Raw genomic sequence first — 13,450 nt, forward strand, 5'->3', positions numbered from 1 at the left:
AATATATACCGATATAAGTATATGAGGTGAATCGATTAATTGACAACTAATCATTACCAAATTCATTGATAATTATTTTGATAACTACTTAATCATTTGGATAGTCCTCTATGAAAGTGGACTGATTATCTTTGTGTTGGAGAACAATGATCAACATTTTTGCCCATTTCCTGACATGTTACGGACCAAACCAGTAAGTAAATAAATCCTAATGTCAGTTTCAAATAATTTGTGTGAAATTACTTGTGCTTTGGTTGCACCGCCAGATAAACCCACAAAATTATTATTATTATGATTATTTTAATTTCCTTCTTTCCTTCCCCCGACCAATCAAAATTAATCCAATTTGAAGCTGTGGGCGAGGGGGCTGAATTGGGTGCAAGTAGTTTAACAGAGACCATCGCAAGACATAGTAGCTAATTGTAAAGAGACTGACTCGGAACCAAACTTCTATGATTTGGTTCGTGGAAGGCATTTTCTCACAGGTATCTACAAATATGAAATAATCATTTATTCTTTCCCCAGTGGCTCTACCTTGGTCAAATGACAAATGTGTTTGTTTACTACCGGTACTATTGGAGATGGCTTTGTCTCTTTCCGCCCAGAAGTATGTGTGATGTCACGGTAAAAAGAATGCTACGAGACGACTTTCACGCGAGCGATAAAGAGTTCCGCTGCGGCGTTCTCAAATTCCTTGGCATCCATGTGGCCAGCCGGGCCTCGTGCCTGCGCTTCAGTCATGACCCGCGCCAGCTGGTGCGGCGACATCTTGGCGCTGGCCTCCAGGCGGCGCAGCGCCTTGACGCTGGGTGAGTCAGCATCGCGCGATGTCTCTAATGCCTCTCTCAGGGCGCCCAGCACAGCCAGGCATGCAGCCCGCGAAGCCGGCCCCTCGTCCGGCTGGCACACCTGGGCGTAGAGCCGCTGCGCCTGGCGGATGTAGTCTGAGAAAACGGCGCACGTCAGCACACCGTGGCGGAAGACGCCATAAGGGACGGCCTCATGGTCATGGCAATGGAGGCGGCACAGTAGTGGGGCAGAAGTGGAGGCCGGGACGCCGCCCTCGCCGCACAGGCATCGCAGGGTTTGAGTGTATAAGGCACCGCTCACCCCGCCACCTGGAGCCCCCGCGGGACTGCTATCACCCGCATGCCCGAAAGGTCCCGTGAGGCTCAGGAGGTCATAAGCCACACGAACGTTGTTGCCAAATGCAGATCTGAATTTCGAGACATAAAAAAACCAAACAAACATAGTTATTATGTTATATTAATAGACCAGTTACAATACAAGTGGGCATTGACTGCAGACCAAATATTAACTGTAATTTAAAAAATACACACACAAAAACCAAGTGCAATCAAATTTTTGCAAGTTAGTTTTTATTGGTGTAACAAAAGAGTTTGATTTGGAAAATTGGTATTGAATGAAAAGAGGTGCGTGCATCGAATTGAATCATTCCACTTTAAAATATAGAAAATGTGTATCAAATCGTCGTATTGGAGAGATGCACAACCCTAATATATACTCTATGTATAATCTCTTTGAAGGAAATGCTACATTTCCAGTACTGAGAAATTCTCTCATATTGTAAAATGGCAAGAAACGCCTACTCTCCCGAACTGAGTCGAAACATATCGAATGAAATCGGAATCTCACTGAATCGAACAACATCGAGTCATTACACCTTAAAATGACCCATCCTTGAATCATATTGCACCCCATGTATCGAGATACGAATCAAATGGTCTTTTATTGGAGATACACCGCTCTAATATTTTTAAATTTGGCATTTGTTGTCTTTATGTTTCACTGCATTGTTTGTTTTTATTCAATAGTGAGAGTATTTACTAGAGGTGGCTCTGAAGTGCAAAACGAAAATGCTGCATACAAAGTGCCCGACATAACGTAAAAATCAGACATATAAAAACAACTGTTGTGTCAAGTTTTTGTCTGGAGTTTGATTTGCTGTTGATTCTTTTTGTGGATTTTTTTTTTTGTTGTGTTTTATTTATTGTTTGTGTGATTTTTAATCTGCTTTTGTCAATATTTCTGTTTGTTTTATTTGCTGATGTGATTATTTTTTTATGTATTTATTTTAAAAATTTTCTGTTGTGTTATTTGTTTTTGTGTTTTGAACTTGAGGGCCACTGTGATTTCCAAGTCATTTCCGATATTGACTTAGTTTTGTTTTCCATTTTTTTAATTGACGAGTGTTTTGTTTTTGTTTTCATTTGAATACATTTATCATTCAAATTTACTGTACTTCAAAATATTTATTATCAATCACTGCATTTATTTTTTATTTAGATTTAAAAAATATATATTTTCCTCAATGTATCACTTGTATCCGAATAAGTATAGTCTTCCCCATTTTCTACAGAAGTGTCAATACAGTATATGCTGTCATTAATTTGAGCGAGTTGCCGAACAGATAATCAGTGAGGCATTACTGGTACCTCTGCGAGTGGTGGGCCAGTCGCAAATGCCACAGCGCCCGATTGAGTCGCTGCTGAGCACGGGCGCCTCTTGCTCCTTCATCGCCCGACGAGCCGTCGCTCAGACGCGGCTCCTTGAGGTCTTCGCTGCCGCTCTCCACCACGGCGGCGGCCAGGCTGCCGAAGTGGTCAGCTAAGAAGCCTACGGGGTCGTCCGGCCGGGCCTCCACCATCTTCAACAAGGCACCGCGAAGCAGCTCTCCGACGCCAGCCTGCGACAGGAACTCCCGGTCGGAACCCTTAGTGGCCGGGCCCGGCTCGGCGACCGTCGCAGCAAGACATGACCCGGATCCGGCTGACCGGCGTTTTTCTCTGTCCGCCATGTTTGTTGACGTACCGTCACGTGTCTCAGCAACTGGGTTGAACATCGACCCGGGAGGAGTCTCTTAAAGGTAGAGTACATTTTTGTTCTTTTTTTAAATGAAAAATTGTGCAATACGGACAAAAAAACAATTATAGCATCATAAAATTAATACATTTAAATACTCTTATTTTGAGAAAAACACAAGGACCCAAATTTCAATTAAATTATTTTAGATGTTATTTAAATTCATTTTTTAATATTTAAGAGGCAAAATGTAACCTTTACGAAGCTATTGTTTTTAATATTTGGTTTTGATCATTTCTTATTCGATCCTAAACAAAAAGAAAAACACATTACATGACACTAAGAAAATGTTCATTTTATTATATTTATAGAAAGGGGAAAAAAAGGAATTTTGTTTTTGTATTTTTTATAACATCAAATTTATAGTCCATAAAAACAAATCCAATACATAATAAGCTGCCACCACGTCAAATTTCAGTTTGTCTATTCAATACATTGGTTCATACATTTTCTTTCATTTGTATTTTTCAACTATCAAAAAATGCCTTCGTAAATATTTTTACATTTATACAGTTTAATTACATATTTGCTGTTTTTTCGTTATTCATTATTTAACTGACATTGAACTGATTTCATGCCAGACAGTGAGAAGAAAAAAAAAAAGAATGCGTTTTTGTATACAGTATTATGCAAACTTCTGGTTTCAACTGTATGTACCTAATGAATCTAGTAAGCCATCCTTTATTCCTTTTTTAATCTTGAGTTCTTTTGTTTTTAAATGCTTTTAGATGGAAAGCACATTGAGTGACCTCGTGTATGAAATGCTGATATAGTGTAAATAATGTTGCCTTACCTTGCCACTCTTGGAGGTAAGTAAATTGACACCGAGTCAGATTCGTGCTTCTGTAACAGTTTTAATGAATAACGCATGAGCGCGTTAGACAGTCTTAAAAGGTGTAGAAACGGAATCAACAGCAAAAAGAGCATGAACTTCCATATAAAGGTGTGCAGATTACTGTAACATGTTTGTAAAAGAACAGTGTTAGATCCTGGGTTTTTGTGTAACATTTTCCATCTATTTGGAGTGCTCGGCGTCGTCGTAGTCGTACGCGTGGACGCCGTTGGTGACCTCTGTGTGATTGACGTTGGCGACGGCCTTCTTCGAGGTGGCCATGTCGCCACGGGTGTGCTGCAAGGACAGGAAGTTCCTGTGTAGCTTTTCCTCCAGCAGCATGTGACTCTGAGGGGGCAAGCCCAGACACGCCCTGGAAAAAGGACGTTTCTTAAATACTGATGCAAGGAAAATTGATGTGGACCCCCAGCAGACAAATGAGCAAGTCTAATTCATGTGATGAGATTGGAGGTACTGGTTCAAGCAAGGGTTTAGGTAAGTTAAGAGATCGACTTCATAGTTTTGAAGCCTCGTTTTACTGTTTCTGCCTGATGATTGTTTTCATCATTCAGTTCTTCATTTTACAAAGACTTTAACCAACACGTCCGATCTCATCACATTGACTGGACTCTGCTCATTTTTTGACTGCGATTAGCTTTTAAAGAAGTCATTAGACACTCTCCATCGTATATATTTTTCATGATTTTTGATCGGTGTTTGTACCTCAAGATGTTTTCTATGGAGGCCCTCTGGCGGAAGAAGGCGTTGATGACGGGGGTCCCCGGCGGGACCAGGGGGGCCTTGCATAGGAAAGAGAGCAGCGCCAGGACACTGTGGAAGGACTGGAAGTGGTCCTCGCCATCGGGACGGAAGCTCACACGTTGGCACAGCTCCGTCAGAATGGCCAAGTCCATGATGATGGGGCTGGCTAGAAGAGAGTCCTGCTCCCCGAAATGTGGCACGGTGCAGCAACGTTGGAGAGGAAAGTCAAATAAGTCATGAAAAGAAAGTTGTAATTTGACTGGAATGGCAGAATTTTAGAACAAAGTGGGGATATTACGTGAAAAAAAAGACAAAATATTACATAATTTGTAATATCATGTGGCAAAAGTAATCAATTTACAAAAACAAAATCGGAATTTTACAATAACAGCAATATGTGAAAAATGTAAATTTTACAAAAATAAAGTCAGAGTTTTAGACGATTCATTTTGATAAAGTTGTAAAATACACAAATAGGAAAACTGGAATTTTACAAAAATAAAGCAATACCACAAGAGTTGCCAGGCGGAAAAAGATGTGGGGCACATAAATTAGGAAAAAAAAAAAAAAAAAGGCATACAACTCAAGGCAACACTACATGTCCGAAAAGGGACAGGAATAATCGATATTGAACCTTTTGGCGTGACGAGACTGACCTCGCAGGTGTTGTGCAGAACGATGGTGTTGAGGCCTCCCATCATGATCTCAGACGTGTATTCATCCATGGCTCGCTTACTGTCTCCCACATACGGAATGTACTTAATCACCACCTGGAATAGACGGGAAGATACATGTGCCAAGCTCGTATTCAAAAAGTCTCGAGGCTGTAATACATTTCGGAAAAAGGGTGTAACATAAAAAGTGAAGTGCTTCAGTTTTCCTCGCGCTTATTTTTTTTTTTAATACATTTGCAAAAAATGCAAAAATTGTTTTTGACATTCGCAGGATATCGTGTGCAGAATTTTGAAGGGAAAATAATTGATTCCAGTTTGGGTAATGTGGAAAAAAAAAGTGCAGAAAAACTCTTTAAAATTAAACCTGGTCATGTTGTCATTATGGAGTGCTGTGTGAAGGAATTTAGAGAGGGAAAAATTAATTGAATTCATTTTGGAATAAGACCGTAGCATAACAAAATGTGGAACAAGTGCTGTGGATACGTTTTGGATGCAGCAAAATTCACTCACACAGTGGTCAGGCTTCTCCCCGTGGTCGTAGAGCACCGAGTTGCAGCGCACCATGTCGTCCACCACATTGCTCTTGGTGATTTCCTTGGAGCGGAATTGCTGCGGCGCAGACAGGTTCTTGCCATCGTTGTTGCCAAGGTGGTTGTAGCTCACGATGGAGGTTGGCTGAAAAAGAAGAAGAAGAAGAAAAAAAGGCATTTGACGAGAATAAAGTATCTTTGTTATATGGGGAGTAAATTCTTTTTGCCAGGTGTCACCTTGATGCCCGAGCTGACCAGGAAGTCCACCAGCACCGACTTGATCTTGGTCTGACCGGACTTGAAGTCGTCCCCTCCAATGAAGACCCCCCTCTGCTGCGCCAGCTCAATGGCCCCCGGTACGAATGTATTCTGAGGGGAACCGTTGATGTAGGCGCACCCCTCCAGGATGCTGGCCACTGCGAACAAAGTGGAGGGAGACACCTCTGAGCCCCCCTGACAAAGGAGACGCAGGGACAAAAACAAACACACAAGCAGTCAATTTGCTGGCTGGGTAGTTTTACTTTAGGTAGATTATGAAAATACATTCTGAAAACTTTCACGAGAATCACATGTTATGAGAGAAAAAAAGAGGAGTTAAAATTTGGGCTTGGTATTTTTGATCAATGTCATTACTACTAACGCCTGACTGTTGTGGATTTTTGGAGGCAGAAGTCGATGTCGATATTTGGCAGAATAAAATTCCAACAACCGATTAATCAGACGATTAATTAAAAAAATACATGAAAAAATTTGTGAAGCATATTAAGTTACATTATATACGTTAAATCCATGATTTTATATATATATAAATAAACCCTAGATCGTGGTTTAAACAATGTGAAAAATGTTGTTTTTTATTAAGCCGCTTTTATAACACTCCCTCACACTTTGGGATCTTTTTTTTTTTTTTTTTACCCCGTCAAAATGAGGGTTTCACTTTCCATCCCCACGGTGCAGCGATTTCTAGCTCAAACATAACTTCTCACCTGAATGGCAGCCAGCAGGTTTTCCGCTGTGTCGTTTCTGCCTGGCACCACATCGCAGAAGCGCTCGGTGGTGGCGGTCCACACCACGATCACTTTATCCACTCCACTGACCTGCCGGAAGTCACGGATGTCTGCTCGGACGCACTCCACCTGAAAACGTCATCGCGCGTCAATTCCAGCTCGTTGATGAGGTGCCGCTAAAACAGGAAGGGGAAGTTTAAGCGTAACCTGCTCCGCCATGGTTCCGCTGAGTATGTTGTCGGCCCGGCTTTCCTGGTTGGCGGCGATGAATTCTGGGATGTAGATGGACGGTCTGGGTTTCATGACGACCATATATGGTCGCAGCTGCTCTTGTAGTGACCAATCTAGCACCTGAGCACGCTCCATTGCTCTTCCCAGATCCAGCGAGGAGATATCCCATCCTCAGAACACATTCAATATGCCAACAATAAGTCTCAATTAATAATAAGGCAGTTTTTTTTGGTTTGTTTTTTTGTTTTGTTTTTTAGGAGAGCTTAAGGGACTTGTACTATTGTAGAGGAATGGTTTCTATTTTCAAGACAGCGGATGCATTTCTTTGTGTATTACCTTATGAGGTCTCTAAAGTTGCCTTAAGATAAAGTTTCAAGTGCTGTCATCGCACCTGTCCGACACACATATAGTACATACATAGATACAAAAAAAATAAATAAAAAAAAGAATCGACATGGACACTCTCTACCATCAAAGACGATGTCGTTGGGGTGCACCATGGGTAGCAGATCACAGAAAGGCACGTTGACCTCTCCATCAGGCCCCAATCCGAGAGACACAGTGGAAGCTTGCAGCAGTGACCCGAAGTAGTTCGCTTTCTGAAAAGAGAAGAAATACCATCACAGGACAAAATATGTTCCATTTTTAAGGGTTAATTATTTACATAGATGCTGTATTTTAATGTTATGACTCAGTGACAGAAAGTATGGTGATGGTTTAATTTTGTTTGAAAACTTGTATGATGAATCAAGTTGTCATTGGCACGCAGCTGTTGTTTGTGCATTTTCGGTTAGATGGGATGAAGCGTCATTTTGTGTCTGCCCTTGTTTCTCGCCGTCATTCTGTGGTCCTGCTGCTCCCAGTATGGTGCTGCCCATTTAGTCCGTTAAATTGAGGCTTAACTGTATTTTGTTTCCAATGCGTTCAGAGGACAGGGAAAAGAGTCAAAGCAAATGTTGCTATCATAGCAAAGTAATACTCAGCAATGCTCATTTGAGCCACCCGCCGTTTTACCTTGGCCACAAGAACACGGATTCCATTGATGGAAATCTGAGGGTCTCTCTCACCTTGAGTCCAGTCTTTGTGTTCCAGGTGAGCTTCATCTTGTTGGCCAGCACAGCTGCAGTAACCGTGGTGCCATTGTTGCCACCCCAGCCCACCAGCATAACCCCCAGGCGGGGCACGTGTTTCTCCGTACGAATGGTCATCTCAGTGGAGCGGGGCATCACCTATTTGGCGTTACGTGCCTGGTTAGCACGTGTGGAAAGGACATTCTATTCTGCCAGGGTTACATTTCAGGGCTAAACTTACTGTGACCGTATTGCCATTTTTGTGCACGGATGTGGTGTGGTAGGAATATTGAGCTTCGATGTGTGTGTCCGTATACTTGACATTGGGACTGTTGACGTGAATCTTCACAGGCATGTTTGACAATTCTGCAACAAAAACACAGAGGATCCCATCAGGCACAAAAGAAACAAAGACTTTGAATTGTTTTGAAGAAAAAAAAAAAAGGACAAATTCGGCCGAACATTTATACGTTACATATTTCAGACACCAAAGCCAGAGGTGCTGTTGCACAAATAAAGCCGGAAAATTTCATGAATGACGTCGAAATATTCAGAGGGGAAAAAGTCAGTTTTAGAGAACAAATGCAAAATACTTTTGTGTAAAACTCACAATTTTATGCAACTGAAGCAGAATAATGTCTAAATATTGTTAGCGGGAAAAAAACTGTAGTTATATGAAAATAAAGTCACTATATTAGAACTTCATTGAAATATTTCAAGGGGGGAAAAAAAAACAACTTTACGTATACTAAGTAGACAGCAAAGCCTCCCCCGTCACTAAAGCTACCTTCCAGACCACACTGTCAATAAGTAAAATAGAAAAAGACTGTTGAAATATTCTCTTGGCATGTTTTTACAGAATTTAAGACACTTACTTTTTTAGGTTTTTAAACACACTTTAAAATACTACAAACACGTTTAAGACATTTTTAGAATGAAAAAAAAAAACCCAGAGAAACGGATAAGATCAATACATTGTGTAGTCTAATTGTGTCTCATTCAACATCATCATTCAGGAAACAAATCCGTTTTTTTTTTCCGGCACTAACAAAGTTACCACACAATATACATCAAGAATCATGGCCAAACATGTACATTATAAAATTAACCTACAACCGTTGCTTCCCAAAGTCGTTACAGCGGACGATGAAAGAGAACTGAGACATTCAATAACGTCTAATTAGCAAGGAGGTAGATCTGGAAAGTTCTGTGGTTCTTCTTCTAAATTCACGATGTTGAACGATCGTGTGCTGCTCCTCAGTGGCAGAAAGTGGAATTACACCCCAAAACAACCGCATAACTAAGCTAGTCCTTGAAAACATAAAATCCATCAAATAATGGTACCGAGAACCCAGAACCCGTGATGGAGGCGGGTTTACTGTATAGCAAACATACCAGGGAAAGTAACTTGCAATTCTTTTTTTTTTTCAAGAATAAAGCCGAAAACAATTCAAGGGAAAACAACCAGATTAAATTCTAAACGGGGCAAAATCGCGGGTAAAGACGAAAAATTAGAAGAATAAAGTCTAAAAAATTATGAGCAAAAAAACTTGCAATAGTTACAGGCAAACCAAGTGATTTTACAATGATGATGTCAATTTTTTTTACAATAAATTCATAATATTACAAGAATAAAGGTAAAGTATGTGCAACAGCCTAAAAAAAATCTTTAAATCCATATCCACTGTCGTCCGAAACGGGGGCATCGGAGCTCTTGTTTTCGGGGACATGATTCTGATACTCACACTGCAAGTGGAGTCATCAACATCCATTCAGGCCTGCTTCCAGGGAATGCAAAAAGACACTATGGGCACTTGGCTTCCGAACCACTTGGACCAGACCCGAGTAATTGGAGCCCTTTCGAAGCCGAGATGCATGGCAGCTGACAACAATGGATGTTACGCAACGGAAGCTTATATGCCAAACTTTGGTACAATGTGGCTCAAGTGAGGTCATGTTGAGTACGGCCTACTTCTTCAGACCCTCACCAGTGGAATTTTACTGATGCCAATGGCCCAGCATTGCCGAAAGCTTCTCTCCTGATGCCATTTGGGAGGTTTTTTTTTTTGTTGAGGTTGGGTGAGAATAAAACAGCAACTCAGCTGGAAAAAAAAATGTAAAAAGTAATAAGTCTGATTTCACAGAGACCTAGAGTAAAGTGGGGGGGGGCACATCTTTCAAAAAGACTATTTAAAAGTGCATGGACTGAGAACTAAGAAGTACTCAAATATGGAGATATAGCGCTACCCATTTTTTTTTTCAGTTTTCCTGATTTTGGTGACGCTGTTTTTTCTCACATCAGATTTTTACAGTTTTCCCAAAATTTTACATTCTGCCTGCCCCAAACCATTCTAACTTTTTAGTGTTCACCTAATCCCTACCACAATTTTTTTCAAGATTTCAATATAAATCCAAAATTATTATGATTTTTCTTCTCATTTCAATTGCTAATGACCGATTCAAACCATTCCAACTGTAAACTGTTCAGCTTATCCCAAGAACACTTTTTTTTAAAATTTCAACGTAAAAGCCAAAAAATGTCTACATATTCACCTCTTGTTTCCATATGTATTAACCGATTCAAAACCATTCCAACTTCAACCTGTTCAGCTCATTCCAGGTCATTGTCATATCATTCCACATAATTCAATTTAATTCCCTTTCATTCTATTTCATTTGAAATCATTCCAAATGGCTACATGTCTTTTCATTCAGCTTTTAAGCTTTCACATGCAATTTCTCCAGGTGGGATGCAATAAACTAACAAAACAACAACAACAACAACTACACCTGTTTAGCTCTGGTAACATCACAGAAATCAACATGCAAGTTATTTTCTGGAATTTAAACATGCTCCCCAGCCACAGTTGGTTATTATGTAATGCATACCGGTCGAACACAAGGGTGGATTTTTCACAGGCGCACACACATATAAAAGAAAAGCAGAATTTCTATCGAGACCTTAGCAAGCACCATGAATACAAAAGCTTATTACAGACACTGATGCTACGACCTACGTGTGAATGCTGCGTGCGTATCTTGCTGCTGTGACTGCTGCTGGCAATGTGAGCAAGTAGGAAAGTTCCACAAGCTTCTATTAGCTTGGCTACCTGCCAGTGGGCTTTCTCTGGACCCCCCTCACCCCCACTTATAGCCTCCCCAGCGCCGTCTAGAGGATATAGGAATGTTTAGTATAGGATACTGTGCATACACTTATTTGTAGACACATACTCTTAACCAGGGGGGAAGCTACAACTTTTTCACTGGGGTGGCCAGAATGACATGTTTGAATCACTAAGGCAGGGATGGGCCACTTAAATGATGGAGGGGTCCACAACTTTTCAGTCGCGCTACTCAGGGGGCCTCATCGTACCATGCATGTCCTAACCAGATGGACGACTCCATAAGTTTGGATGCATTTTTGTATAAATTGCCAGACAAAATGATTTTGTAGACTGTGTGGATTGGATTTTTTCATTATAGGTATTTTTTGTTGTTGTTTTGCCTTTTTTTACATCCTGTTAGTTTTAATTACTTCTTACAGCAAGTTTGTGAGTTGTTATTATTATTTTTTATTCTTGATGGATGAATACCAATACTGTACCAGGTATCAGTATATGGCCGATACGACGGAGATCGATATATTATCGGTCGTTCTCTTGTGGCCATTTTAGGATCAGGAACTTAAGACAGACATGTCTGACAAATACATTTGAGAATGTATTTATTTAAATTAATTTTATTGTGTGTTCTATGCAAAATATATATTTGATGAACACATGGCAAAAATATCAGAGAAAATTGCTATCAAATATATGGAGTATTTGTCAAGTGCAAGATAAAAAAAAAAGTCCATTTTGTGTAATCGAGTAAAATGAAACACATTTGACAATAAAGTTGTACTTGACTTGACTTGAAATACAACTCTCAAATAACTGACGTTCCTTCTTCTGTAGCTATGGATTACATTTTCTTGTAATATCCAACATTTATCTAAGTGCTTTTTTCCCCTGTAATATCTGGAGTTTATTCTTGTAAAGTGAGATTCTCCACAGACATATATTCTTTTTGAAATTACCCCATCCAATAATCTAAACTTTATTCTCATAATATTAAGATTCTACTCTGTTCCCCTAAAATTTAATTATTTCACATAAGAAAAAAAACTCTTCATGACCTGTGTTGTGACAAATTTTAAACATAAATACTGTCCTTATACTGTAGTTCCATGATCTCAGTGGCGTCGAAGTTAAACCACGAGACGAAGCAGAAAAAATGTTTTGCGTTTAACTGTTATTTCACATGTTGTCACTTACGCTTTTCTAAAACTGTAATATTAAGAACTGTGTAACAAAGTTATCGGTAAGGCACTTAAATCGGATTGACTGATTCTTGTGCTGTCGTTTTTTATAAATTAAAAAGAAGGGAAAAACCAGATGACGTCACTCACCCGTCCTTTCTGATTGGCTGAGCGCGCGTGTACGTAGGACCGTCCGGAAGATGTCGCTCAGGCCAGTCCTAAAAAACTTCCGCCTTAAGTTGTAAAGAAAACATAGCTGCTTAAAAAAGGTTTTTTTTTCGGACGACGTACGCACCCTTGCTTAAGGAGTCCGAACACAGGTAGAGACAAGCACACGCTTCTCACCTCGTCGCACACCCGCCGCATAAGCACTTGGCGTCGCGTGTTTTCCTTTCGCGGGGCCACATTTTAGCGGGGCCGAGACAAATCTTACGCTTCGCTCTTGCTAAGCTAGCACGGCTAGCGCGTCCGCGGCGCTGGGGGAAATGCTAACACTTTAGCTATTCCTCCATCGATCCACTCGGGCTTAATACGCTATAATTGATCATCGAAACGAGGCTGACTTGGACATTTAAAGCGGTCTGTTGAGAGGCGTTTCGACCGTCTTGACGCATTCACTAGAACGTTAGAACGGAGGGAAAGATACGTCGGCTACTTTCGGAGCTAGGGTAGCATAGCCGCCGCTAAAAGGCTGCTTTCAAGGTGGGCTAGGAGAGAAAAGCGTCTTAAAAGAAAACAACGTTGTTGCATTAACGACATATTCAGTGTGGGAATACGTCAGTTAAATTCACAATTATAGGGAATTTTCTTAAACTCTTACTTCGTTATATATCCACTGGGTTGATATTTCCACACACCGGCAAAGTGGAACGCTTCCAGTTTGCGAAATTTTATGACTCGTCATGTTAGGTGTTAAAAGACACACACGTTGGCCTGCCACTCCCATCTCTCTCTCTCGCGGTCTCTGACACACACGCTCTCTCTCTGTCTCTCACTCTCACTCACACACACACACAGAATTCTTAAGTTTTCACTAACCAAACAAGTGTCGTGAACCGAAAAGACACACTGAGAGACACACACACAACAACCAATTATTATTACCTTAAAACACGTTTCACGCCCTTTTTCTTTTTGTTTGGGGGTTTACCACATTCATTT

The 13,450-nt window shown here is 40.6% G+C and overlaps 2 protein-coding genes across 5 annotated transcripts; both read right to left on the bottom strand.

Moving 5' to 3' along the window:
- Nucleotides 1–448: 448 nt before the first annotated feature.
- Nucleotides 449–2,892, bottom strand: tpgs1 (tubulin polyglutamylase complex subunit 1). Its single transcript, XM_019872481.1, has 2 exons — nt 2,457–2,892; nt 449–1,216 (listed from the first exon to the last, which is right to left on the bottom strand). The coding sequence occupies exons 1-2, from the start codon at nt 2,861–2,863 to the stop codon at nt 637–639; spliced, it is 987 nt and encodes a 328-aa protein (XP_019728040.1). The 5' UTR covers nt 2,864–2,892; the 3' UTR covers nt 449–636.
- Nucleotides 2,893–3,717: 825 nt separating this feature from the next.
- On the bottom strand, nt 3,718–13,239 carry LOC109517398 (inositol-3-phosphate synthase 1-A). Of its 4 annotated transcripts, XM_019872562.1 has the most exons (12): nt 13,110–13,239; nt 12,440–12,522; nt 8,231–8,355; nt 7,987–8,148; nt 7,389–7,518; nt 6,896–7,089; nt 6,668–6,817; nt 5,919–6,134; nt 5,662–5,826; nt 5,134–5,247; nt 4,439–4,656; nt 3,718–4,088 (listed from the first exon to the last, which is right to left on the bottom strand). In XM_019872562.1, exons 3-12 carry the CDS (start codon nt 8,342–8,344, stop codon nt 3,899–3,901), a joined length of 1,653 nt encoding a protein of 550 aa, XP_019728121.1. In that variant the 5' UTR covers nt 8,345–8,355; nt 12,440–12,522; nt 13,110–13,239; the 3' UTR covers nt 3,718–3,898. The 4 variants fall into 4 exon arrangements, with proteins under 4 accessions (XP_019728121.1, XP_019728118.1, XP_019728119.1 ...); XM_019872559.1 differs by lacking the exon at nt 12,440–12,522; XM_019872560.1 differs by lacking the exons at nt 12,440–12,522; nt 13,110–13,239 and adding an exon at nt 9,099–9,215.
- Nucleotides 13,240–13,450: the final 211 nt, after the last annotated feature.

The sequence above is a fragment of the Hippocampus comes genome, unplaced genomic scaffold (genome assembly GCF_001891065.2).
Source record: "Hippocampus comes isolate QL1 unplaced genomic scaffold, H_comes_QL1_v1.1 scaffold92, whole genome shotgun sequence".
Taxonomy (NCBI): Eukaryota; Metazoa; Chordata; class Actinopteri; order Syngnathiformes; family Syngnathidae; genus Hippocampus; species Hippocampus comes.